The sequence below is a fragment of the Amphibalanus amphitrite genome, unplaced genomic scaffold (genome assembly GCF_019059575.1).
Source record: "Amphibalanus amphitrite isolate SeventyFive unplaced genomic scaffold, NRLGWU_Aamphi_draft 001030F_arrow, whole genome shotgun sequence".
NCBI lineage: Eukaryota > Metazoa > Arthropoda > Thecostraca > Balanomorpha > Balanidae > Amphibalanus > Amphibalanus amphitrite.
The window spans coordinates 5398-31240 of NW_024882524.1; the positions used below are offsets into that span (position 1 = coordinate 5398).

The window sequence follows — 25843 nt, forward strand, 5'->3', positions numbered from 1 at the left end:
TTTTTAGTGTATACCGAGACTGATTTTATCATGAGGCAATATGCAGGGCAGTGACAATATGCAATGTACGTCTCAATCGTATTCGTTAATTGCCTACATAAGCATCGGTAGGCCCTACGACGCTTTCCGTAGCGCTGTCACGAAAATAGCAGTGCGTTAAAGGAAAGTATATTTTTATCCGGTCACAAACAGATACAGCTGCCGAGCATTTGGCTCATTGCAGAGCGCAAGGTCACGCTTAGCCCGGTGTTAGCCGGCAGAGCCGCTTGGGTGTCAGGTATTGTGTGGCATACACTATACATATGTAGGAGTCAATGAGAGCCTCAGTGATGATGATAAATATGTATATATATATATATATATATATATATATATATATATATATATATATATATATATATATATATATATATATATATATATATATATATATTTCAAGTGCGACAAAAACACTAAATGGTGGATTTACGAACGATGACGATCTGTGCTCTACAAATCGCTGGAGTGCACCGTTTTTGACACTGAATAACTACCTATACTGCTTTATGGTAATGAGGCAGTCAGCTGATAGTCGACTTGGTGGCGCTTACTGCCGAGAGCCTCGGAACGTGCAAATCCCTAACTGACCACAAATCAACCTAATCAATATTCACTTCTTTCTATTCTGCCTGCACACGTAAAAACTACAGATGCCTTTGAATCTTTACATCCTTCGCATTAGTGAACGGATGCCTGGCGCCCACTGACGTCAACGTCAGCAATTTCCTGTCATGTATATTGAACATACTTGATTGGAGTCTTCATTGTCGGGCATGCATATCATACTCCAGGCATATTGATAACAAGAAAGTGTACAATTCCCTCATCTTCTGTGCGGACTGCAGAGTGCAGGTTTGGGTTCGCTGACCAATTTCCTGTGCCCAATGTCCGCCTTGATGCATGGATTTTTTTCCGTTAGTTTGGGTCATAATGTTCTTCGACTTATTGTGCCTGTCCAGTGCCCACATTACCATTAACCGGCACAAATCAAATTTTTCAGCTTTGTTTGCCAGCCTCAATTCGCGGACGCTGCTTCCAGGTCCGCCAGTACGAGCGGGCAAAACGGAATGTGACGAGGAGTGGGCTCCGGGGCTGATGGCGGTACCGGGGGCTCGACCGTCCTCTGGCGCAACCCCAGAAACGACTTCATCGCTTTTCGCATGATGGTGTTACTGACGCCGTACGCCCAATACTCGACGAGGAGACAGAGGATTCTGCCAGAGTTTGTGATGCTCTCGAACGCGGAAGGCAGCGCAAACGATCGAGAGGCGATGTGAATCGCCGTGCCGATGATGTCGATTAGAAGAAATACAACCAGCAGCTTGATGATACGCTTGAAGGACTTGAAGCGCAGCATAAACCGCTGAGTTTGGCGGCTGACATCGCCTTTGGCGATCCTCTTCTCGTGCCTCCATCCCTGAACGGCCGTGTAGAGCAGAAGAGCGCACGTTAACACGGAGAAAAGGGAAACGCACGCCTGGACGCCTACCATGTACGCATTCGGTATTTTTGTCCAGTCGCATCCTCGAATTTGGTGGTCAGTGCCGAACACTCGGATGTCAAAGTCGGCTATAGTCTCGAGTCCCAGATGGTCGCAGACCAGTCCGGCCGAAGCTAGGGTGAAGATGTAGAACCATGTGAGGGCGTTCATCCTGTTCACCCATCTGCTCATGATGGTAAAGTGGTGCAGTGCACAGACCACAGCGATATACTGCTCCAGCGCCAAGAAGAAGGTCGACACCTTGAAGCCACCGAAGAGGCCCAAGGAAACTGACCTCAACACACTGCAGAGGAGCCGAGGCGTGTTAAATGCAAACAGAATGTCCACACTAGAGATGAGGAGAATCATGAAGCTGAACAGAAAAAGAATAATGGTCATGTTCAGTATGAGGATGATCATCGGTTCTCCCCGAATGATCCGATTTCTGGCGATCACCGTCAGAGGAAAGGCAAAGATCAGAGTCAGACCCAGCGTTAGGCCTATGCGTAACCAGCCGATCATTGTCGAGTTGCAGAAGGGACCCGATCAAATAGGACAGATCACTGTACGCCGCAGAAGCGAGTCGACGGGCAGCTGTTCTCGGCGGTTCGTATGTTGAGCTGCTCTGTTAACTCACCCTGGTTCTTGATATGATGACTCGAAGTCGAGTCTGTTCGTCAAAGGCTGGCAGTCAGTCTTCAGAATCCACCCCGCTCAGCGACTGCCGCGTCGTTATCTACTGGGGCGGCCACCGTCAGCGACCCTATAAAGTCATCGGGTCACCATGCCAACTCGATCATAACTCCAGCTCCTTGTTGGAAGAGCGCTCCTTTGGAGGCAGGACATTGACTGCTGACATGGGATATCTCGCCTTTGCGCAGATATAGCACATCCTATTCATCTGAGACTTTCTCTCTGACGCACCTGCCACTCAAGGTAGAGGTTTGGGCGGACTATTTGGTTCGGGAATGGGGGGGGGGGGGCAAGTGAATTCGGTTTACGTAAGCCGTATCTACGAGGGCGCCTGGCACTGACCTGCGTGATATGATCAATAACTATAACGAGAGCGACGTTCTGCTCCTATATAGCTAAAAGTGGCGAACCCGACGGCGACCGATGAACCAAGAGGTAAAATTAACGAATTTTTATCGTTAAGTTTCTTGGAATGACTCACGCAGAACGAATGCCCCCCCTCCCCCCCATTGAATTGCATCATGTTACTCGATCCTCTACCACCGAAGATTAGCGTTTTTGGTATACTAACACCCATCGCTGGAACTTGGAAAGTAAACCCAAGAGCAATCAAGTCAGCACGCGCCAGGTAGCCACGAGGTATTGTTACCCTTATGTTCGTGGATCACCAGCCAACCCGTGTAAAGTTATCTATTGTCTCCGATTCTATGCATGGACTGCCCAACAGCACACACAAAATAAAGTCACATATTGTATTCATATTTCATGTGGCCGTAAACATAGGTACAGCAAATCAAAATCAAACAAAATGAACCAAAGATGAACCAACGACACACGGGTGGTAGCAGGTGTCGCGAACGCACTCCCAGACCCACAGACCACACGCTCGCTGCGACCAACGAATTGGCAAAAGCACGCTTCCCGAGATATGCCGTCAGCGCAATGTGAAGGCGGCGGGCGTGGGTATCATCTAGTGCAGGCTCCGAGAGTTCGTAACAGCGCGCAATGCTATCATACATCGCGGGGAGAAATAATACAAAACTAAGTGACTTTGCAATGAGCATGTTGTATTCAACCGCACCCCACATATCCCCAAATGACGATGGATGATGACCTTAAATTAAACTTGGAAGCTTAGACAAAACGCACTGCTTTCTCAAGAACACAGCTACACATAAGCTAACGAAAAGCGCGTAGCTTGCCATCTATCCAAGGAATACATATATCCCGGCTTGCTGGACAGCATTTGACGAAGGATGAAAAACAAATAGCAAAAACGAATTATTCACACGTATAGGGAGCCCAGCCGTTGCTCTGCAGGCAGGCGGCCACACTCCCTTCGACAGGCTGTTGTACTCATGGTCATCCATATACCACAGACATCTGTGGTGAACTGCATTCCTCTTTCCCCAATCACACCACTCGCCGAGCACTACACGTTCGCATCCTGCCAAACCCAACCTCACTCAATGGCGCCCATACAGCTCGTGGCAAACCATGTGATATCCACACACCCAATGTACGCTGTGGACTCTGACCTGCGCCCCGACTGGGCAGAGCCGTCTCACTGCAGCTGTCGCGGGTCCCACGTGGTCCAGGTGCCGTCGCCGTCCTCGTACGCGGTCTGGTACTGTTCGTAATGCGCCGGCACCTCCTGCTGCTCGGGGTCGATCTCAATCTCCTCGCCAAACTCCTCCTCAAAGTCCTCCGCGTCCTCGGGCTCATCGTCCTCATCGTCCTCCTCGTCGTCGTCGAACTCGGGCTCCTCCTCCTCCTCCTCCTCCTGGGGAGGTGGAGGTGGAGGTGGAGGCGGTGGCGGCGGCTCGTAGTGCTCCACCAGACCCCTCTGGTGGCGCGGCGTGCTGGCACTGCTGCCGCCTCTCCGGCCCACGCCGCGCCGGCCTCGCCCCCGCTGCGCCACCGGCGCCGGCGCCTCATAAAACACCACCTCCTCGTCCTGGTGCGTCACCTTGCGCGCCGAGGCCGCGCCGCCCGAGGACCGCTTTCTCTTGAGGATGCCGCGCGTGGGCGTCACGGCGATCCAGTCGTCCTCCTGGCGGCCGTCGTCGGTCTGCATCTCCGGGTAGGCGTGCTCGCCGCCCACGCCATCGCCGGCGTCTCCGACCGCGCCATGGCCGCTCATCCGGCGACCGCTGCGGCCCATGTCTCCACGCTCGCGCAGCGCCGCCTCCAGGCGCACATGCAGCTCCGGCTGCGACGGACAGCGCAGCTTCAGCGTGCCGATGCTGGGCAGCGGTATGTTCATCACCTTGCGTACATAGTTGAAGGTGTGCTGATTGCTATGCTCCAGAAGCCCGAGCGCGCGACGGAAATCCTCGTCGCGCCACTGGACGCTGTTTTTCTTGTAGTCACGCGAGAGGGTTTTCACTTGGGAGGGGGTGAACAGTGTGTGCATGCCGGCCTCGATTTTCTCCAGCTCCCTCAGACGATCCACGGCCACGATGGTGGTGCGCTTCTTGCGTCCGCGGCGCGAGCGGAGCCCGTGCTCGTCGTCGTGCCGCTCGAACTCTGTGGCCAGCCGCACCATCTCGGTCTTGAGCGCCAGGTTCTGTACGCGCAGCCGGTGCATGATCTCTTCAGCGTCCTCCAACGAGGCGGCCGGTAGGATCTCGTAGCGCTCTGACAGTTTGAAGCGCGCCAGCCGTCTCAGCACGCCCAGCTCGTCGGCGGGGTCGTCGGTGGACGGCGCCGGCCCATCGGGCAGTTGGGGCACCGGCGCCTCGGCCTCCTCTTGGACGGCGTCCTGCTCCTCTTTGATGGCCTCCTCCGGCGGCTTGGCCACGAAGAACAGGGTGCGCGCCTGGCCCTGCTGGACGCCCGCCTCCGGCTCCGGCTCACAGATCATCACCGGCGCCGACCCCGACTGCGCCCCGTCGCCGAGCTCGGCGCCGGACGCATTCAGGTCCGGGTGCAGCATCTTGGTGTACTTCTTCTCCGCCATGCTGAGATCGTGACGCTTTTTCAGGATCTGACGCGCCCGCGCCGCCGATGTGGCTTGACCTGACAAAGGGATATTTATTTACTCAGTCATGGCGTTTGAGTCTACTGCGCAAAGTCTTTCGAAAAACGTTGGAGGTAGGTAATGGGCGTATAACAAGTAATGTATAACAAGTGAGCAGCTCGACAAGTAACAATACTTCTGCAAGGAAGCTTATGTACCTGCAGATGAGCAATTTCTTATCAAATATATTTAAATTGCAAACATGCACAATTACTTGGAAAGAATCAAATGAACACTAAAAGTAAAACATATCAAACACAATAGAGATAATCAGTTCTTCCACATACTCATCAGGCCAATGGATCTTGTGACTGTCAGGGAGACAGCAGCATACTCATCAGGCCTTTTTGATAAAACACGCATAACGACGCAAAAATAACCTAGAACGGACAACAAAAGACTGAACAGCGTAACTGGTGCGGGAGCAGCGTGACGGGGGCGGCCAGTGTCGCGCACTCACCGCTGGGTGGTCGGTATCGCGCACTCACCGCTGGGTGGTCGGCCGACCGCCGGAGACTTGACGGGCGTGACGCCCACGGCGGCTCCCTGGCGCGCCGTCGCGCCGGTGAGCACATACTTGACGCCGCGCGCCTCTCCGCCGTCCGAGCCGGCCCGCAACACCACCACCGAGCGCGCGGCGCCGCCACTGCTGGGTGGAGGCGACTGCACCGACTCGGCCGGTGGCGTCGAGCCGTCCGCTGACGACACCTCGATGTGGTAGGAGGCCTGTGGCACTGCCGCCACGTCGCCAGAGTCCATCACTGCAGGCTACTGGATGGCAGATGGAGTAGCACCTCACACAGGACCAGGAGATACCTACCACCAGCTGAAACAGCAGAAAAATAATGCGGTAATGCCCGTGCCATAAATCCCACAGAATGAACACAAAATGACTGTTTCATACTCATCAAGATTGTGTAAATTTTAATTAACTAGACACACTTACCTAGCCTGATGTCTTAAATGGTGCAATGAGTAATGCTTGTGATCCCGCATTTACTTCTGCCCTTATTTTATAGACATTCCATTAGGCGGGTAAAGGATGTTATGTGTTTACTTATTCATTGATATATAATGTTGACTTTTGAACAAAGTAAATTCTGACAAAGTAACTTCATCTTCACATGCTTTTGTATCATTGCAATTCATATTCTTGGCTTTTGGACAATAAATAATTAAAGAAAGTGTTGCTACTGACAGCAGTCAGAGATGGAGACAGAGGCCACATTCAACTTCAAGGTTGGTCATACTTGCACTTGGCTGGTAACTACCTACCAAACCTATTGCTTATGTATTTGTATGTGGTGAGTCAAACTGAATTTTATGGATAATTATCATTGTTTGTTACTTAGTGCATTCACTTGAAGCACATATCTCAGCAATGAGCATCTTAATGAATCAAAAAGGAAATAGATACCTACACGTCAATTGTCATTACTCATTAAAGGGACCCTCCCACCTTCAAAAAAGTTTATGAATTGGCATGAAAGAGATGTCGCTCGGTTCAGAAAGAGCGAAAACGAATATCTACCAAATTTCACCGAAAAATATTCACCAGTTTTCAAGATATTATACTTTTACTTTTGTTTACTTTTTGGGATCTCCGCTGTTTCTAGCGACTTTATTTTAGAAGTGCGGCGTTTGCGGCAGATGTTGCGCGCAAATAGCATATACCACCGCGTGCTACAAAACGTTTTAGTCAAACATTTAAAAATCGTTAGATATCTGCGCTGACGTCACACATTCAGAGGGGTATTCCTAAGCATTAGCCCCTCTGAATCAAAATGCTGCAATTTTGAAATTCAATATTTCCGATTTAAGGCATTTCTCGATGTTGTGAGTGCCGAAACCGGTAATTGTGAGCCAGGGACCCCATTTTGGCTATCTCAACTCAAATCTAATGTTAAGGTGGGAGGGTCCCTTTAACATTGACATAACAAATGTGTCAAATTTTCACACATTTACGAACACGGTGGTAAGTGGTGGCACGCTCCTGTCCTGATACCATCCTTTATTCAACAATACTGACAGTAATACCTGTAAACGCAATTTTCTGAGTCAATTATCGCATAAACCACGATCTAAACCTACTTTGCTTAGAAATGGCTGGTGTGAAAGCCCCGAGCAAAGCAACAAGAGGTAAGAAGACGAAAGTGGCGCATGTGAAAACGTCGAGAGAAGCGAGGTCAGGGGAAAATGATGATGTGAGGACTGTTAATGAAGCTGAAAATAGCTACATTTGTCCTAAATGTGGGAAGGAGGCTGAGATGGATGTTATAGAATGTGAAACATGTCATGAATGGTTTCACTTTGCATGTGCTGGGGTCACAGATCAGCTTCAGGATTTGAGTGATATTGAATGGATTTGTTGCATGTGCATGTCGCAGAGCGCAACTAACTTCGCAAATGGGTGTGGCAGGCATGATACTGCTGACAGTGCACTGAGGGGGATGATCTCAGAAACAGGGGGCGATTCCGCAATTAAATTTGGCATGATTGAAACTGGCCATGCAAACGGGAAGCATGAGACGGATTCAACAATGGTGCTCCGCAAAGACCATGCAATGGGGGATGGCTATATGTGTGAGGGCGAAGAAGGTGGTTGCATGAGAAGCACTGCAAATGAACTCGCACCATGTGTAAATGATGAGACGCATCTGCATGGGCATGATGATATGCATGACACTGAAACTTTGACTGGGAGTCAAAAGGAGTGTGATAGCTTGCGGAGTGCTGTAATTATGCCAAGGGATACTGTTGAATCCTTCATACAAGCGGCCAAAGCTAACTCGGAAAAGAAGATAGAGACATTAGGGTTTCTGGCAGGTACAAAAGATGATGGAAGAGTGCGCGTCACATCAATAATAATACCTGAACAGATAGGAACAACATCAACATGTGAATGTAGACAGGAGGAACAAGTGGTAGAATGCATTCGAAAAGACGATCTCATTCTGGTGGGGTGGATACATACTCACCCCATTTATGATACATTTATGAGCTCAATTGATGTACATACACAGTACACCATACAGAGAGATGTTAGTGAGGCATATGCCATAGTATGTGCAACTGAGAAAGGCAAAACTGGGTACTTCCATCTCACAGTGCAGGGCATGAGAAATGTTTCAGGATGCCAAACAGGAGGCTTTCACGAAGGTTGTGGTGAGGACACAAACTGGGAAGCAATTGAGCAACCCGAGTGGTGTAGCACACAGATAGAGGTCACTGATCTACGAAGCAGAATGAACAAAAAAGTTCAAGTCGATGCACAGGAGGGACCCCAGCAGAATGAAGATGCTGGTCTGGAGGCAGGAAGAGCCTGCAGCAAGAACAACTCAAAGAAAAGGAGACCTGAAGAAAATGTGAACAAGGATAGCATGCGTGAAGTGGGAAAGCATACAGAGGAGAACAGGAGGCAACAGGCAGCATTAAGCAATGCAATGCAGCAAAGTGAAGACAAGAGGGAGAAAGGAGAAGGAGGCAACACAGAGAAACTGAGACCAAGCACGTCGCAGGGCTGTGAAAGAAGCCAAGGAGTACAAAACTTGGTGATTGATGAAGAGCTGCAGGAAGAAGGTCGAAGCCAAGAACAAATATCGGTTGGAAGAAAACATGAAGGTAGGGTTGAAGAGATGGCCCAGCAGCACGGGGGACGGGAGCAAGAGGGGGATGAGGCAGAAAAAAGAAGCGAGGCATGCCAACAGGAAACAGTCAGATATACCAATTTAGTACAGGATGAAGGAACGCTCTGTCAAGAAAGTGAAAAGCATGAGGGAGAAACTAGCAACAGAGAGGAAAATAGCAGAAATGAGAGAGAAAATGTTAATGTGACTGTACCAGGAAAAGGTGGACAGAAAGACCCTACAGGTAAACCGAAAGGCCTGAGAAAGGCTAGGCTAACTAACGGCGTACTAAAAAGTCCCAGAATTGGGTTAGCAGCACAAATACAGCAGCTCAAAGCGGAAAATCAAAAACTGAGAGTACAGCTGCATCAACTGGAACAGGGAAAAGAAGTGCAAAAGAATGTTGACCAAGTGGATGGTGGAAAAGTTCTAGGTGAAGGATTATGTGGAGCGTGTGCAGCATACCTGCTATGGCTACATAGACAAGAAGAAGAAAAGTGTGGAACTCTGCAAAACCAAAGCATGGATGCGGCAAATCAGCTGAGAAATGTGAGTAAACAAGGGAAGGAAAACAGCACACCAACGGCAAATCAACACTACAGGCAGGGACAAGAACAAGGCATGTTGGGAAACACATACCAACAAGAAGAAACAGAGAATGAAATTGTTGTGGTAAGCAGTGATAATGAAGACACACAGAAAGTGCGGGAATCAAGTAACTCCAAAAGAAACCAGGAGTTGACAAAGGACAAAACTGTACAATGCGACCTGAACTCACAGAGCACAGGAAAGTCGAGATCGAAAGTGGGAAATGAGAATGAAGGATGGGGAGAGAGAGAACAGCAAAGAAAGGAAATGAACTGCCGCAAAGGTGGCATAGAGAAAAGAGGAGAGGACAACAAACAGGAAAACCATGAGGATAACACGATACATGGAAGAAATCCTCTGATGAGCAACAACGTAGAGCAAGGAAGAAACAATGGTGCTACAGGGCATGAAAGAGGACAAGGTGGAAGACACCCACGATACTATAGAACTAGAGTGTTCGTCAATCAGCGGTATAGAAATAGGGACGAATACAGGGAGTACGAAGAAAGGGAATGGGAGCCTGTGCATCACTTTACAGGAGAAGACAACATGCGCAGGTTGAATGGAAATAGTAGAAAAAACTACTACAGGACAGGCAGGTACAGGGAAGGAGTGTATAAACAAGAACAACGCGAAGAAGGTAAGGGAGCCAGAGCGTTTGGAAAGCAGGACCTTAATGCAGACGGACATGACAAAAGAAACGGAAACCGCGTCCAAGTAGAACCACCCTATTACGGTAGGCGCTTCGATGGACACCCAGGTCAGAGAAAGTGGGGCAGACATGAGCATCATGAACCCCAAGACTGGCAGCTGAGAGGACAAAGACAGATGAACTGGAATGGCAACAAGGGGTGCAATCAATCACATGAGCGAGGGACTGGGAATGAAAACCAAGAATGTTCCAGGGACTATATGGAAGACGAACGTAACTATGGGACCACTGAGGAATGGAATGAAGAGGGTGGTGCATCCGGAAATCAGCAGCAGAGGAGGCAGTACCAACAAGAAAAGTGGTACAGTCGAGAAGAGCAGAGCTGGAACTATCCGGAAAGTCGACGGGTCCGGAGAGAGCATGGGAATTTTCACCGGCAAGGGGCGAGTGGAAACCCAGATCAGTGCCCAGGTTGGAGAGGGAAAAGCTATGCCGAAGCCCTGCTGGAAGAGCGCAGGGTCTTATGGCACTAACAAGAGAAGGAGACACTGGGAGAAATTAAAACTCGTTCAGTATAACTGTAGAGGATACCAGAAGAGTGAGTTTATGCAAAGCATATTAGATGAAGCAGATATTCTGTTGCTCAATGAAACATGGACTTCAAAGGCAAATCAAAGTCAAACCCTACTGACCGAAACACATGATGTGATTGCAGTAAGCTATGATGAATATATAGACTATGCCGTCTTACAGAACAAAAGTGGTCGTGGGCACGGGGGTGTAGCGATTATGACGAGAAAGGAGCTAGGCATGATTGAAGTGGACCACCGTGGCAGCACTAGGATTCAGGCGGCAATTGTAAAGGGCATGGAGATTGACATCCTAGTCATTGCTGTATATTTGCCGACTGGCACACTTCAGAAGACAACCATTGAGTTTCAAGAGACAATAGATAAGGTGACAGGCATAATTGAGGAGTATGGTGAAGAGAAGATGATCATTGTTGGAGGTGATCTCAATGTGGACCTGACTAAAAACGTGCATCCAAACAAGAAGTATGTCGAAGCGATGCTAGCTGACTATGGATTAATGATTCCCTGCAACAACATAGAGGGCCATAACACATTTTACAAGAATGAAGTTGAAGCAACATCACTGCTAGACTATTTTATGGTTGACAGAGGTCACTCAATGTATGTAACAGAGTATAAGATTCCAGAAAGAAGCGCTCTCAACACGTCAGACCATGAGCCGATATGTGTCTGTGTTGAAATGAAAAGGAGATGTAAACAGCAAAAAACAGAGGAGCAAAAAATTGACTGGGAGAAGGCACGAAGGAATGGCAGCATTGAAGCCTATCGGCGTTACCTATGGAAACATAGACAGACGCGAGTGGACATAGACAGTATCAACAAGACCATTATAGAAGCAGCGAGAATGCTTCCAAAGAAGGGAAGAAGGAACAAGGCAAGTAAGTGGTGGAACAGCGCTCTCACGGAAATGAGACGAGAATGCTTAGCAGCTAAAGACAAATGGAAAGAATGTCCGGCGGAAGAAAAAGATATTGCGAAAGCGACATACAGAAGTAAAAAGCGGCAGTATATCAATGCGCAAAGAATGTACAGGCTACGTGCCCGAAAGGAAGATGATGCTAAAAAAGAGATAGAATGCCAAAAACTATCAAACAAGTACTATCAAAGAATACAAAAATGCGTACGAAGAAGCAAAGTACAACGACTGAAAATTGAAGGAAAAGAAATCTACCAGCCCCTGGAGATTGCTGAGGCGTTCCTCCACCATTTTGTTAGAACAGCCATGCCAATAGAAGACCCGTGTTTCGACAGGAAATGGAAGGAACATGTCACGGCAGTGGTCAACTTAACATGTAACAAATACCAGGAAAAAGGACGAGACTTAGAAGACTGTAAGCCAATAACAGAAGCAGAAATATCCAACATTATTCGAAGACTGAAGAGAAGGAAAGCACCAGGAACAGATAATATTATGGCCGAGCATCTCATAGAGGCAGGAGACGCTCTTATTCAAGATATAGGAACCTGTCTCCAGGATATAATGAAAACAACAGAGATTCCAGAGAACTTCAAATGTGGACTAGTCACTCCAATCTACAAAGGACACGGAGGTAACACTGAGCAAACAGACAGCTACAGGGATATATCTGTCCTGACTACTGCCTGCAAAATATTCGAAAAGGCTATAATTCACAGACTAGGTGAGGAGCTCAAAGAAGCCGGAATACCGTCTGATTTACAATTCGCGTACCAAAGTGACAGGAGTACTTTGCAGGCAAACTTCATCCTTAGAGAAGTAATATCTGCAAATAGAGATATAGGCAAGACAGTATATGTCGCCTACTTGGATGTGCGGAAATGTTTCAATTCGATTTGGCACGATGGTCTCATCTATAAGCTAATCACCAGCAATGTTCACCCAAGACTGGTATTGATACTCTACAATCTTTACAAAGAGTTCAGAGTCAGAGTGAAGGTTGCAAATGAAAAGTCTGGGATGGGAAACATGCAACAAGGACTAAAGCAGGGTGGAGTGTTGTCCACTAGCCTGCTCTGTCTCTACATGCACGATAAGATACAAACTCTGCAGCAAGCACGTGTTGGAGCAAGAGTTGGAGATATACAAGTACCTATCATTGCATATGCAGATGATGAAGTTCTCATTAGTACAGATCCGACAGAGATGCAGTTAATGCTCGATGTTGCATACAGTCATAGCACGAAATGGAGATATCAGTACAATGCAAGTAAGAGCAAAATCATGGTATATGGGAAATGCGTAGATGGCAGAAGATGGTTACTAGGAAAAGAGCACATTGAAGTAACCACAGAATATACCCATCTGGGCGTCCATATGACCAACAAGGCTGAAGGAAGAAAGAGAATCGAAGAGGGTATGAAAAGGGCGAGAAGAGCGATGTTTGCAAGGTGCCCAGAAGGCCTTGACGTTGCCCGTACAAGCCCACTGTCTCTTTACACCACATGGAAAATATATGCTGAACCGATACTCCTGTACTCCATGCCAGTGACGATTTTCACAAATCAAGAAATTAACTACCTGGAGGTGATGGTGGTAAGACTTCTGAGGGCTATGCAAGGATTACCCAGAAGAACCCAGAACTTAGCTGTGTACATGATGCTTGGAGCGTTACCCCCTAAGGTGATGATAATGAAAGCAGCTATGCAATTCATTCAGTTTCTCGCTAAAGCAGCGCGGGAGCATGCACTGACGGAATACATGATACTGCACGGTGCTCTCAACAAGGACAGGAGCTCGAGCATACTAAGGCAATGGGAACATTACTTTACCGCATTGAAGCTACCAGGCATAATACAAATGATGACAACAAATGGAGTACAGGGTAAGAGCTGGTATAAAGTTTGCAAACAAGCCATCAACGCGTATACTAAAGCAATGATTATAGAAGAAGCTAGCAAGAGACAAACTATACAGTGGATCGCCGATATTGCACAAAATATGGAAGAATACGAGCCAGCGAATCAATTCTGGCCGAAAAACAGACTAAGTGTTATTGGCAGACAAGCGACAGGCACGAGGATACGACTTCTAACGGAGCAGTCGCTTCTTGCCACAGGAGTCTTAAGAAGGCACGCTGAGCGAAATGAGATCTGTCCATTATGCATGAAAGCAACAGAAACTCTTGAACACTTTCTTTATGAGTGTGTGGAACTGCGGCAAGAACGTGAGGAAGGACAGAGGAGGTGGAATGCGAGGTTAAATAGGACTCTACCTGCGAAGCTGACTGTCCGCAATGCTGACTCAGAAGAGGCCTTGTTGATCAATTACCTATACAAGACAAGGATACAAAAGGAACTGCAGTCTGCATGTCGACAGCAGTTGAAACGAGCAGGACAAGAAAAGAATCCTGTCCTCATCCTCCCAGTCTCTCCTTGCCCGGTGCCACCACTAGCGTCTTGCACAGTACCTAACGTAAAGGCTGAGATAAGGGACAGCAGAGGGTCATCAGGGAGGACAACCTGATGGTGCACCCGATGGGTGGAACCGACGACTGAGAAGAAGAAGAAGAAGAAGAAGTCAAATTTTCAAAAGTTGTGAGTGCAAAAGTATTAACACAAAACAGGGATGGAACTTCTAAGTATAAGATAGGAAAAAAGGTTTCGGCATCATAGAAAGTTTGGAAATGTAGTTGCAATCATTATATAGGTAACATGAATGAACAATGAACATGCCTTTTATGCACAATAAGAAGCCTGTTAAAAATGCTCCATGTGCATGGTCCTTCTTGTTCTTGGTACAAATATTTCATTTTTTGCATTGAGTAAAGCAATTACGATATACAGCAATATTGATATCAAAATGAACCAAACACGAACTGACTGCCGCTGGCGGTAGTTTCATAGGCAGGAATGGATTGCAATTATGGCCTGCTCTAACCAAAAATACTTTTGATAATGGCTGTGTATTTTGACCTTCAACCATTATAAACATCCCAGATCACAAATTTGAAAAATTATACTTATTATCAAGGTCTTGTCTTACCTATTACTACCTTCCGTTTCTCTACAACCTTGAAAGTCCTACGCCGTATAGTGTTTAGTATGCGCCGGCAAAAGTGGCGCACATTTGTGGAGACAGATTCATCTGGCAGCTATTTTAAAATAATTTGGTAGCCCTAGTGTAAAAATATCTTACCGTAACCAAAAACTTCCTTTCCGACGGTAAAGGAAGCAAGAAGTCCCTAGTGTTCCATGTGCTGTTTGGTTTGAGTACCCATTTCAATTGTTTTTAACATTCCTGCAGTTATTTTGGGGGTGTCACACAAGCCTATGGTTTTCCAAGTTAGTGTTACATTTTTGATGTACCTACCTGACTAGCCCCTTACACCTTGGCTGTGGTCTTCATTATGGTCATTATTGAGGTGAGTCAGTCAGATTTGATCTTTATCTTTATCTTGATCAAGCTAGCGTTATTAGTTATTTATATAGACTACTTGTGACCCTCACATTGGCCCATTGTAAAAATGAAATGCCAAATTCAGATTCAAATTCATCCAAGAAATTAAGCTATCTCAATCTTAGGTCATTTTAGTTTTTTTTCTGTCAGATTCAGCATTACGTTCAATATCTAGGATTGGGATAGTTGGTGCTGTAATCTGACTTGTGACTAACCCCTACACCTTTGTTATTGTCATCAGTGAATAAATGCACCAGTGCACAACTGAGCCAGTGAACAACTGAACCACAACTTGAACTGAACCAGTGAATTACTGGACCAATGCAAATGAACAACTGAACCTACTACCTAGTGGATAGCTGAACCAGTAAACAACTGATCAATGGATAACTGAACCAGTGGATAACTGAACCAGTGGATAGTGAGTGGATGACTAGTGGATAGCTGAACCAGTAAACAACTGACCAGTGGATAACTGAACCAGTGGACAACTGACCCAGTGGGCAACTGAACCAGTGCCCCAGTGGATATCTGAACCAGTGGACAACTGAACCAATGGACAGCTGAACCAGTGGACAGCTGGATATAGTCTTGATAGAACTGGACCAGTAACATCTGAACCAGTGCTGAGCCAGACTGGACATGGTCTAGAATTGGACCAGTAACTGCTGAACCAGTGGAAAAATGAACTGGTGATGAGACAGCTGATCAGGTTTAAAATGGGGACACTTTATACATGATCAAAAAAATTGTCTCTCTTGATATCTCTATCCAGTGTCAGCAGATTTCTTGATGTCAAACACAGGCAGAATGACTTACCAATAGGGTTAGGGGCTGCAATGCTTCTTAAGAGGAAGTTGCATTTGCTTGTTATGCTAACTAAAAGTTGACATCCAAGAATCAGCTGGCACATAAGGCTGATATAAGGACATCACTTTTGGCTGATCAAAATAAAAGCATCTCAGTTTTCAACTGGTATAGTAACTTGTGATTTACCAACCAGTGCAGCTGTTGTGACTGGTTCAGTTGTTACAGGTTATTTGTCCAACACACTGGTTTTGTTGTCCACTGGTTCAGTTGTTTATTTGTTCAGTTATCAATTGGTTCAGTAATCCACTGGTTCAGTTGTCACTGGCCCAGTCATCCACTGGCTCAATCATCTACTGTTTCAGTAATCCATTGGTTCAGCTGTCCACTGGTTAAGCTGTCCACAGTGGTCAGTTATCCACTGGTTAAGTTCTCAACTGGTTCAGTTGTCCACTGGATCAGTTTTCTACTTATTCAGCTGCCTTTGTTTTAGTTGTCCACTGGTTCACTAGTCACTCACTCAGGTTGTCAACTAGTTCAGTTATCAACTGGTTCAGTTATCAACTGGTTCAGTTATCAACTGGTTCAGTTATCAACTGGTTCAGTTATCAACTGGTTCAGTTGCCACTGGTTCAGTTATTCAGTTCTTACTGGTTCTTCTGTCAGGAAACCATATATATTTTCATGCGCATCATGTCATGCATACTTTTTCTCTGATTCCACTGCAGACTCATTCATACACCCATGACCAATCTAAACCTGACTGCAGTCAGCAGCACAGTGTTCTGAATGCCGTCTGTCCCGTCCCCCAGTGATGAGCTGAACCATGCCCACGCCGTGCCGGAGCGCTGGGTCGGTGCCGGTGGCCGGCCGGGGCCGCCGCCGGCCGCGCACCCTCGGCGCCCTGCCGCCGCTGCCGGCTCCCGTCACCGCACTGGACGGCGGCCCGGCGGGCGCCGCCGACTCGGGCACCGTGGCGCAGCTGATCGAGACGGCCGTGCCCAGCTATCTCACCATCGAGGTCAGTTCAAGATCCCTAGAGGTAGATCAGTCCGGCCGCCTGGTGGGTCGCAGCCAGGATACGTCGGCCTGATGTGGTTCTTTGTTGTAAACTTGTATGATGTTTGTTCAATATTTTCAACTAAAGAATGGAATTCTGTATGACTGTGCTTAATGTGTTGTACTTGTTGTTACACTTTGGTATTCACTCCCCTCGCAATCTGCATCCGTGACCGCTGCGCGGCCGTCTCGCTCACGTGTCGTTTGTGTCTCACCGTCCTCCGTTCGGCAGGCGCTGGTGGAGCTGGCGTGTCGCTCGCAGCGCGGAACTGACTGGCGATCCATGTACACACTGGTACACCGACAGCTGGTCAGCATGCGCCTGCTGCCGCCGCACAGCGACCAGCTGGACCCGCTGAGGCACATGTACCAGAAGGTGAGAGTGGCTCACACACAGAGGGTGAGAGTGCCTTACAGAGGGTGAGGATGTCTCATGAACTGTTGTGAGAGCTCCTCACGCACAGAAGGTGAGAGCACCTCACGGACCATCACCCGCTGCCGCAACGTCTCGTGAGTCGTTCGAATGGTGATGGGTCTGCTGTTTTGTGTATAATGACCCATAATGAATCTGTCTTTAAGAGTTTTTCGAGTTTATTGCAGCTTTGGGTACTTGCTTCATAGTGCTCAAGTAGTTCTTCGAACACTTAGGATTCGAGTTGCCGGTATTTTTTGTTTTCAATGGAAGTACGATATTTTGTAACTCGTTTCCTTTTGAATCTCGCAGCGCTCCGCAGTATCAGCGCCCCCGGTTCTGTGTTGCCGCAGATGTTCGCTGACCTGCTGGTGGCGGCTCACCGCGCCTCCCTGCCGGGCCCTCTGACGGACGCGCCGCTGCTCGGCCCGGCTCCCTCGGAGCCGTCCGCGCCGCTGCTGCACCCGTCCCGCTACCGGACCGAGTTCGAGGAGCTCTCGCTGCTGGGCAGCGGCGGGTTCGCCGTCGTCAGCCGGTGCCGCAGTCTGGTGGACAGACAGGAGTACGCCGTCAAGAGGATCCCGTTCCGGTGCCGGTCGGCGGCCGCCGCCGAGCGGACGCTGCGCGAGGTGACCGTGCTCGCCTCGCTCGACCATCCCAACATTGTCAAGTACAACACGGCCTGGCTGGAGGCGGGCGGGCCGCGGCCGACCGGTCGGCAGGGAGCCGGCGGGTCAGACGCCTGGACCGAGCTGGCTGAGGGAGAGACGACCACCGGCGCCGGGTCGCTGGGGTCAGTGAGCGCGCTGCCAGAGCGGGAGCGTCTACCGGCCACCGATAGCTCCGTGGGCTCTGAGGTGACGTGGGAGCGCGACTCGAACACTAAAAACCACACTGCTGAGGTGTTGAGTGCCGGACTGGAGTCGGCTCAGAACTCAAACGGCACGTCGAGTCATGACAGCTCATCGGGTGTTGTGTTCAACAGAGTCGCGGCGGCGTCCGCGCGAACCCCGGACAGTTCCGAGTCCCGACGGGCGGGGGCCGATCCGCAGAGCTCCAAGGACCCGACAGCGTCCCGAACGGACGCCTCAGCGGCGCCTTTGTCACAGAACGGCTCGTCGGGAAGCTCTGCGCCCGCAGTGCTGCCTGCAGGAACCTTCGGTGCCCGAGGGACCGGCACCGCGCGCGGCGGCGGCGGCCGCTTCTGGGCGGGGTCCGGCAGCAGCTCCGGCTCGACGAGCGTCTCGTCGGCGGCCGCTCGGCACGCGCAGGCCACCCGGTCGCTGTCGGCAGCCTCGGCGTGCGCCGTGGCGCAGTGCTGCGTGCCCCGGTACCAGCGCAGCCTCTCCGCTCCAGCCGCCACCGCCGGATGGCTGACGCTCTACATCCAGATGCAGCCGTGCGAGCGGACACTAAAGGACTGGCTGCATGATCGCAACCTGGCCCCGCCGCCGGCGTCTGCAGCCGCGGGGGACCGGCTGAGCCGTGTGGATGCGGAGGGGTGCCGACGGCTGCTCAGGGACGTCCTGCTGGGACTTCACTTCATTCACCAGCGCGGCATCATCCACCGCGACCTAAAACCGGCCAACATCTTCCTGGCCTTCTCTGGGCGCGCGATGATCGGTGATTTCGGTCTGGCGCGGGTCCGTGCGGCCGCTGGGGACTGCGCTGAGAGCTGTGGTGGAGGCAGTCCCCGACCTGGTGAACAGACCTGCGGTGTGGGTACGGCCACGTACGCTTCCCCCGAGCAGGCTGCTAGTGGAGATTACGACCAGTCGACCGACCTCTACAGTCTGGGGGTGGTGCTGTACGAGCTGTTTGCGCCGTTCACCACGGCCATGGAGCGCAGCGGCGAACTGCGCCGGCTGCGCCACGAGCGCCGCTGCGCTGAGGACGTGACGGCGCGCTGGCCGGCCGTGGCGGACGCCGTGCTGGCGCTGACAGACGACGAGCGCTCCCGCCGGCCGTGCGCGGCACACCTGCTCACCTCTCCGCTGTTCAGCAGCGCCGCCGACCGGCTGCTGCAGCTGGAGGCCGCCGCCGCCCACCAGGGCCGGCTGCTGGAGGCGCGGGCCGCCCGCGGCCGACAGCTGGCGCAGCAGCTGGACAGCTGCCGACACGAGGCGGCTGTCACCGAGCGGCTGCTGCGCAACACCTGCAACCAGCTGCGCCGCCAGCTGGCCGAGAGAGACCGAGAGGTCGAGAAACTCCGGGAGGTGCTGAGGCTGCACGGCATCGAGCCGCCGTAGATGCCGCCGACTTTGGATGGTTGTGAGGCTTCGGTGGCTAGCTGGTAGCACGCTTTACGCACAGCTCTAAGAGGTAGCCAGCATGATCTCTTGAACATCCACCCAATTTTAATTGGAACTGGAAGTAGTGGCCAGGACAGGGCGATCGCTAGGGACCATGGCCGAAAGCACCAAGGGATTCCGTCGGATTGACTGCCAGTCTCCCACCACGTCCAGTGACCCAGTGACCCTAGTCATCATTGCAGTCACAGTGAGCTTATCGAATGGACCGTGGTCTTGCTGAGCGGGTTTCCCTGCCTTGAGCTGTTTTTAGGAACGGTACTGTAATGTTGGGTGATGGTGGAACTCGTTAATTGTTTGGAGTTTGTCCACCGATATAAAGGTGCCATTGAAGCAAGAGCTGTGTAGAGTCGAGAGTGATCACGGTGGTAGGCATTAGATGTTCCAACTGTTTGAATTCTGGTCTGCTTAATGCGTACTTAAGTCGATGTGTGTACGTTTTTGGCGACAAGTTCTCGTTTGTGCAATATGCTCTGCTGCCAGGGACATTGTTGGTGCCGTTTGGTGGAGAGAACGCTCAGGAAGTATGTCTCATTGACTCATTGACTCGCGCTTGGCCAGGGTTGTCTCAGTGACCCACGCTCGGTGTCAGATGGTGCCAGTTTCCATTTGGAGTCTTTCACTCGGTGAGCGGGTCATGTCATGGGCGCTCTTTAGTTGGTATAGTATTTATTGCTTGGTCTCGCCAGCTTTCATCGAGTCATTTCTTCTTTTTTATTTACATGAAATATATGAAACAGGTTTGACCTGCTATTCTGTATGTTGATATTAAAGTTTAGAGGCGAATGTGATTCGACGAGACGAAGTTTGAAGAGCCTGCAGTCGCTTAGCGATAGCCAGCGGCTTCAAATGTTCTAGCGTTCACACTGAGAACTTAAGAATTAGACCATTACACACGCACACAATGTATTGGACCAAATACACAGCATTTTATACACTCTTCTGTTTCTTGGGTTTGAGTTATACACACACGAGCTCCTCCACCGCCGAGGGGAGAGAATCCCGCCACTGATGGCCCGTCGTCGGTCATATGTGACCGGGGACCCTATTTGTACCTGCCCGGTCAGTTCAGACACTGCCCTGCCCGTCACCCCGTGGGCCAGGTCACTATAGGCTCAGCTCCAGACTGACACGCCCGGAAAGGTTGGGCAGTCGCACGGCTGGCTGCAGGACTATCAGCCTATCAGGGTTTGCGTATCAACATTCAACCGTGACACGACCTGTTGAAAATTACTGGCAAGTGCCGCTACGTAATTTGCCCACGCCTGGGCTTTGCAAAAACCGAACCTGATCTTACACCACACTCGAAAACGGATGAAGCGCTTGGCAAGTAAGGTTACATGATGGGGCGGGGTAATAAAAAAAAACACGTTTTCCTGGCTTGTTGCATATAGGATTTTTACTTCAAAACCACATGAACCCCTTCGAAAGACCATGCGATTAGTGGTTATAGATATTTAAATCACGGCACGGAGGTAGCGTGCCATGAACCGGGCAGATAGTTGAGCACACACAACAGTTTAGCTCACACGATAATTGAGCCGCTTCATTTAATCCTCTCGGGTCTTAAAATTCACACCGAAGAACAGCACGCATATCAATATGCATCAGCCTCTCGCCACTATTTCACGTTCCTGATGTGGCTTTTTGTGATAGTTTGACTTCCCCCTGGCGATTTCCACCAATCTAGCCCATTGGCCTCACCGCTCAGAACTCGCTTACCGTCTGGTCAGCCCGTCCGTCTTCCAGAGTCGATTATCACTCCTCTCGATCTCCGTGCACAAAGGTCACGACACTGTCTCGTCACTCCCCAATACCGCCAGCACAGTCTGTGATTCTGTCCATCCGCACTGAACTGAATACCACCGCACTGGTCGTCCTCTTCCGATATACTGCACTCCTCCGATACTTGTCCTCCTCTCTTCTATACACCTCCGCTCCTCTGCACTCCTCTCCGTCCTCTTCCGATCTTCATCCGTCCTCCTCAACCCACACTGTCCTCCTCGGTCCTCCTGCCTGCCCAGCCCTCACTCTCCGGCGGCCGCCCCGGTCCTCAGTCTCTCCCCAGCCGCCGACCGCGGGCGCTACGAGTCTCTCGGCTCCTTCTGCGCCGCCTGGAGGTCGGTGTAGGCGTTCAGGCGGCCGATCACCTTGCCCACGAAGTCGGTGACGATCTGCTCGTTGACGAGGCCGACGAATTTCTCCACCACCTGGCCGTTGAAGAAGGCGAGCACGGCCGGCACGGCCTGCACCTCAAAGTCCTGCAGCAGGTCTACGTGGTTCTCGATGTCCAGCTGAGGAACAAAGATGAACAGAAAAAAAATGAGAGAAGAGCAGAGCACAGAAGAGGATAGAAAGAGAAATAGGAGGGGAGAGGAGAGAGATTGTACAAGTGTAGAAGTGCCGCTGTGGCCGGTCGGGACTGGCCACAGCGGACCGTCCACCGCACGCAGCCGTGACGTCAGAGCCGCCTACCCATCCCCTACCCCCACGCCTGCTGGACGCACCGCACACACCGCACGCAGCAGTGTGCGGTGCCCGTGAACACCCCTCGGAGATAAAAGGCGGACAGTGTCGATTCCGATGTATTCCAATTTCCAAATGTATGTGAATCAAATTCAATCGGTCAACATTCTTAACGATGAAATAAGATTGCTAGACGAAAAACTGCACATACATCCTACAGTAAGAAATAAACAATGGTGAAAGATGAAAAGGAAATAAAGAGATGATTTTCACTCACCGAGCAGAGGTTGAGGTTTCTTTTGGGCTTCACAAGGCGCTCCAGCATTGGCGTCAGGTCTTTGCAGGGCTCGCACCAGTCGGCGTGGAAGTTTACGATGACGGGGATGGGGCTGAGGATGACGCGCTCGTGGAAGTCCTCTCGGTCGCTGATCTGGAGCAGAGCCAGCCTCTGCGCTGAGCCGTGAAACTGGCGAGCGGCGGCGACGGCCAGCGTCGGCCGCGCCGGACCCGCCGTCTGTGGAGATGGGGAACAGCAGGCACCTGAGTGGGCGGCGTGGCATGAGCCTTAACATGCCGTATGTGTGTGTGTGGGGGGGGGGAGGAAAAAGATTGCAGCATGAGGAACAAGCACTGAACTCTAATATATACTGGAAGGAGCATTGGTGACTTGTTTTTGTCTATCGATTTCCGCCATGTTGTGTATACCAGAAATGTAAATTGCATGTACGGTAGCAGAGGTGCAGTTAAGTGAGAGGTACACTACTCAAAAGTGCTGCTGCTTCATGCTTGCAGTTTGATTGCAGTGATCAACTTTTCAAGACTTTGGTATACACAACATGGCGGAAATTGTTAGACATTCTGGCCCATATACGGCCAAGGCGAGTGCCTCCCCCTGGGAACAAGCCACACCAGCCAGAGGGGTCTGCACCAGTCTTTGCCAGCCAGGCTGAAAATATGAAGCAGCCCATGCCAAACAAAACAAAGCCAACAAAATCAGTAAATAGAATCCACAAAAATTATGATGCCCCCACTCACAATTGGGTAAAAATGTCACAACTCAAATGAAACAACATTGCTAAAATTGTAGGAAAAAGAACAACAAATAGTGCATTACATTGGCTAGATTTTAATAGGCATCAACCACACTTGATAATGCTACCTATAATCACACCAAAGTTTAAATTTAAGCCGCAGACAAAGGTACCAAACCAAGAATTAAGAAACACTACCTACCCAAGTACAAAGCGCTGTCAAGAAACCGCAGGTCTATATAAACTTACCATAGCCCTTCCACCCATCCTATAACATGCAAACAGCAGCCTGGAAGCCATTTTTAATATGAGGAAGTCCTGCTGTTACGGTCCTGGAAGAAAAGAGAAAATATCTAATTAATCAGATCTTGACATATTATTGACAACACAAGGCCAGAGACAGTTTCAAAAGGAAAACTGAATAAGACTGCATTTGTTACATTAACTCGTATACAATACCAAACTTCCTGGGTTTTGTTCGCTTGCAATTTCCCATAATCCTTCCTATAATCTAAGCACTTTTCAATGCAACTTCAAACAAAGAGGTACCATGGAAATATCTATGAAAATCATTGGAATTCATGTTGGAATTCATAAAAAGGCATCAGCATTGATGAAACATTCCAAATTGGTGCCCCAAATTTGCCAAAATCACCTTGACTTTCAGAACAACACAAGCGCGACAGTGAGGTGTCACCGTACGTAAGAGGGTGGTGACTGGCGACCCTCCCTTGCTTTTGTTGGAAAAGTGCTTACTTATATTGAAGCTGAGTTTCTCCTTGGAGTCGATTTAATCTAAATCGACGGCTTGAGCCCTATAATTGGTGTATAAGCTGAAGTTGTTGTTGTTGGTATGGGTTAGGCTTAGGATATATAAGCTGAATAGCTGTGTGATATTGCGTAACATAATAACAGAAAAAGACAACAAAATATTGTTAAGAAGTGTTCACTAAAGATAATTCGAAGCAATCATGCGGAGTGTAATCAGCTGTTGCTAGGCAACTACTGCATAAATACTTGTTTGCTAATGAGTTGCTATGATACTTGCTGATTTTATTTTATTTTTGAACAGTGTTTCGAGACTCAAATGTCAAACCTGCGCCATGAACGCTCGCTGAAGTTTGCTGCCAGATAGAGGAAAATGTCTACAAGTAATGGAAATTAGAGTAATTCATGATATTGGTATTTATTGCAATAGTTTTGTATATTCCGTGGTTGCAGTGTCCTCGAGTTATACATTTATCAATACTTAAATAGCATCCTTATGCTACGCAAAATAATCTGACATCGATGACATCGCTGGATCCGTTTTCCTCTTGACCCTATCGGAACAGAAAATGACATTTTAGTGTTTGTTTATTTGTTTTGTTGGGTTAGGCCCTTTCGGTCCAATTAAACCATTTCAGAGCCGGGAGGATGATAGGATATAGGAGGAGACATTGGTCTGGGCAGGCACCCTAGTGAGTCGCCGGGGCTGAGCCCGTCCAGAGGACAGGCCACCCAGCCCCAAGGCACTCACTTCACCCGGCTACGGGGTGCGCTCCCTCGGGAGCAGCGCCAGCGGTGCCGCTCCAAGGGAGCAGCCCGCATGAGATAAAGTTGCCTGTCGAGCCCGGAGGGAGGTTGCGGCGTGGAGGAGAAGGATTTCAGTATCCTGAGGAGTGAGGATAGAGGCACGGAACGGTGCACATTTTAGTGCTCATTACATCACGTATATTCAAACGCTAGTAATTAGTATGAAATTGTGTTTCCGTATAGGTATTGTCTGTGATGCTTGGGCCTCCGCTCCGTATTTGCGAGAGGTGGTTCTCTTGCGGCCCGAATGCAGAGTGATGATCTTAGCAGTATTATGCACGTCACCGGCACCATCCTTCAGTGGCCTGGCACCACCTAGAGGTAGCAACAGGAAACAGTAGTTCAACAGCTGCACGCTGCATCGATTTGCCCCGCCGGTGTCGCCATCTATCCGCCGCCTGGGGCGGTTGCCGGCCGGCGCTCGACCGCGGGCCGCAGACGCGAGTGGAGTGCGGTGGGGTGGGTGTCGCTATCGCGTGTGCTCCCCGTTAGCCTATTGTGTCTGCGCCGGTTAAGGTGGGACGTCATCAGCAGGGTTGTTAGCAGCCTCAAGCCCAGTGGGGAGGGCCATGCGTGGCACCGGAGGCGGCGCCGCGATTCCCTCCGAGTGGTGAACTGTGGTGACGGAACACGCGTGCGGCGACTGCGAACGGAGCGGTCGAGCGAGGAGCCATGGCGACCAAAAACGCAGCAGAGGAGTTCATGGAGGGACCCCTGGCGTTATGGGTGAGTTTGCGACCGAGGTCATATAAAATATTCAATCCGCTCTTGCATGCCACGTCCACGCGTCATCATCATGCCACGGTCCAGGTCGGGATCGGGATGTGGTGCGTGGAGACTGGAGCTTTGATGTAAATACTTTGCGAAGATCTCTCACAAGCAGTTTGAGACTCACAATTTTTACGGGAGAGGATTTACGATGATGACAAATTAATGAGTTACGACAAGACGAGAAGGTAGGATTAAGAGGATCCTACTTAGACGTGCATCCATGCTTGACCTTCAAGTATTGGTTTGTACTTCTTAAAACAAAAGGGGCAGTGCCATTTTTATTTATACCTGGTTATCATTAGATATCGGCCATCGGGTTTGTATGACATTATCACCACCATCGTG

The 25843-nt window shown here is 49.7% G+C and overlaps 4 protein-coding genes across 8 annotated transcripts in view; 2 read left to right on the top strand and 2 right to left on the bottom strand.

The window, feature by feature from the left end:
- Positions 1 to 2950: 2950 nt before the first annotated feature.
- Positions 2951 to 14720, bottom strand: LOC122369385. 4 transcript variants are annotated; one of them, XM_043344095.1, is made up of 4 exons: positions 14550 to 14591; positions 6181 to 6391; positions 5723 to 6060; positions 2951 to 5233 (listed from the first exon to the last, which is right to left on the bottom strand). In XM_043344095.1, the coding sequence occupies exons 3-4, from the start codon at positions 5991 to 5993 to the stop codon at positions 3777 to 3779; spliced, it is 1728 nt and encodes a 575-aa protein (XP_043200030.1). In that variant the 5' UTR covers positions 5994 to 6060; positions 6181 to 6391; positions 14550 to 14591; the 3' UTR covers positions 2951 to 3776. The 4 variants fall into 4 exon arrangements, with proteins under 4 accessions (XP_043200030.1, XP_043200031.1, XP_043200028.1 ...); XM_043344096.1 differs by lacking the exons at positions 6181 to 6391; positions 14550 to 14591 and adding an exon at positions 14655 to 14720; XM_043344093.1 differs by lacking the exons at positions 6181 to 6391; positions 14550 to 14591 and adding an exon at positions 6433 to 6631 and having other exon boundaries at positions 5723 to 6002.
- A 109-nt stretch (positions 14721 to 14829) lies between these two features.
- Positions 14830 to 20595, top strand: LOC122369384 (eukaryotic translation initiation factor 2-alpha kinase 1-like). Its single transcript, XM_043344092.1, has 4 exons — positions 14830 to 15033; positions 16688 to 16896; positions 17167 to 17310; positions 17700 to 20595. Exons 2-4 carry the CDS (start codon positions 16702 to 16704, stop codon positions 19593 to 19595), a joined length of 2235 nt encoding a protein of 744 aa, XP_043200027.1. The 5' UTR covers positions 14830 to 15033; positions 16688 to 16701; the 3' UTR covers positions 19596 to 20595.
- Positions 20596 to 21021: 426 nt separating this feature from the next.
- Positions 21022 to 24051, bottom strand: LOC122369386 (thioredoxin, mitochondrial-like). 2 transcript variants are annotated; one of them, XM_043344097.1, is made up of 4 exons: positions 23909 to 24051; positions 23402 to 23484; positions 22399 to 22635; positions 21022 to 21949 (listed from the first exon to the last, which is right to left on the bottom strand). In XM_043344097.1, exons 2-4 carry the CDS (start codon positions 23450 to 23452, stop codon positions 21740 to 21742), a joined length of 498 nt encoding a protein of 165 aa, XP_043200032.1. In that variant the 5' UTR covers positions 23453 to 23484; positions 23909 to 24051; the 3' UTR covers positions 21022 to 21739. The 2 variants fall into 2 exon arrangements, with proteins under 2 accessions (XP_043200032.1, XP_043200034.1); XM_043344099.1 differs by having other exon boundaries at positions 23855 to 23968.
- A 1100-nt stretch (positions 24052 to 25151) lies between these two features.
- Positions 25152 to 25843, top strand: part of LOC122369379 (girdin-like) — a 114718-nt gene continuing 114026 nt past the window's right edge. Inside the window, exon 1 of the mRNA XM_043344084.1 lies at positions 25152 to 25453. Within this exon, the coding sequence (XP_043200019.1) occupies positions 25400 to 25453 (54 nt within the window). The 5' untranslated portion in view covers positions 25152 to 25399. The remainder of the gene's footprint in view (positions 25454 to 25843) is intronic.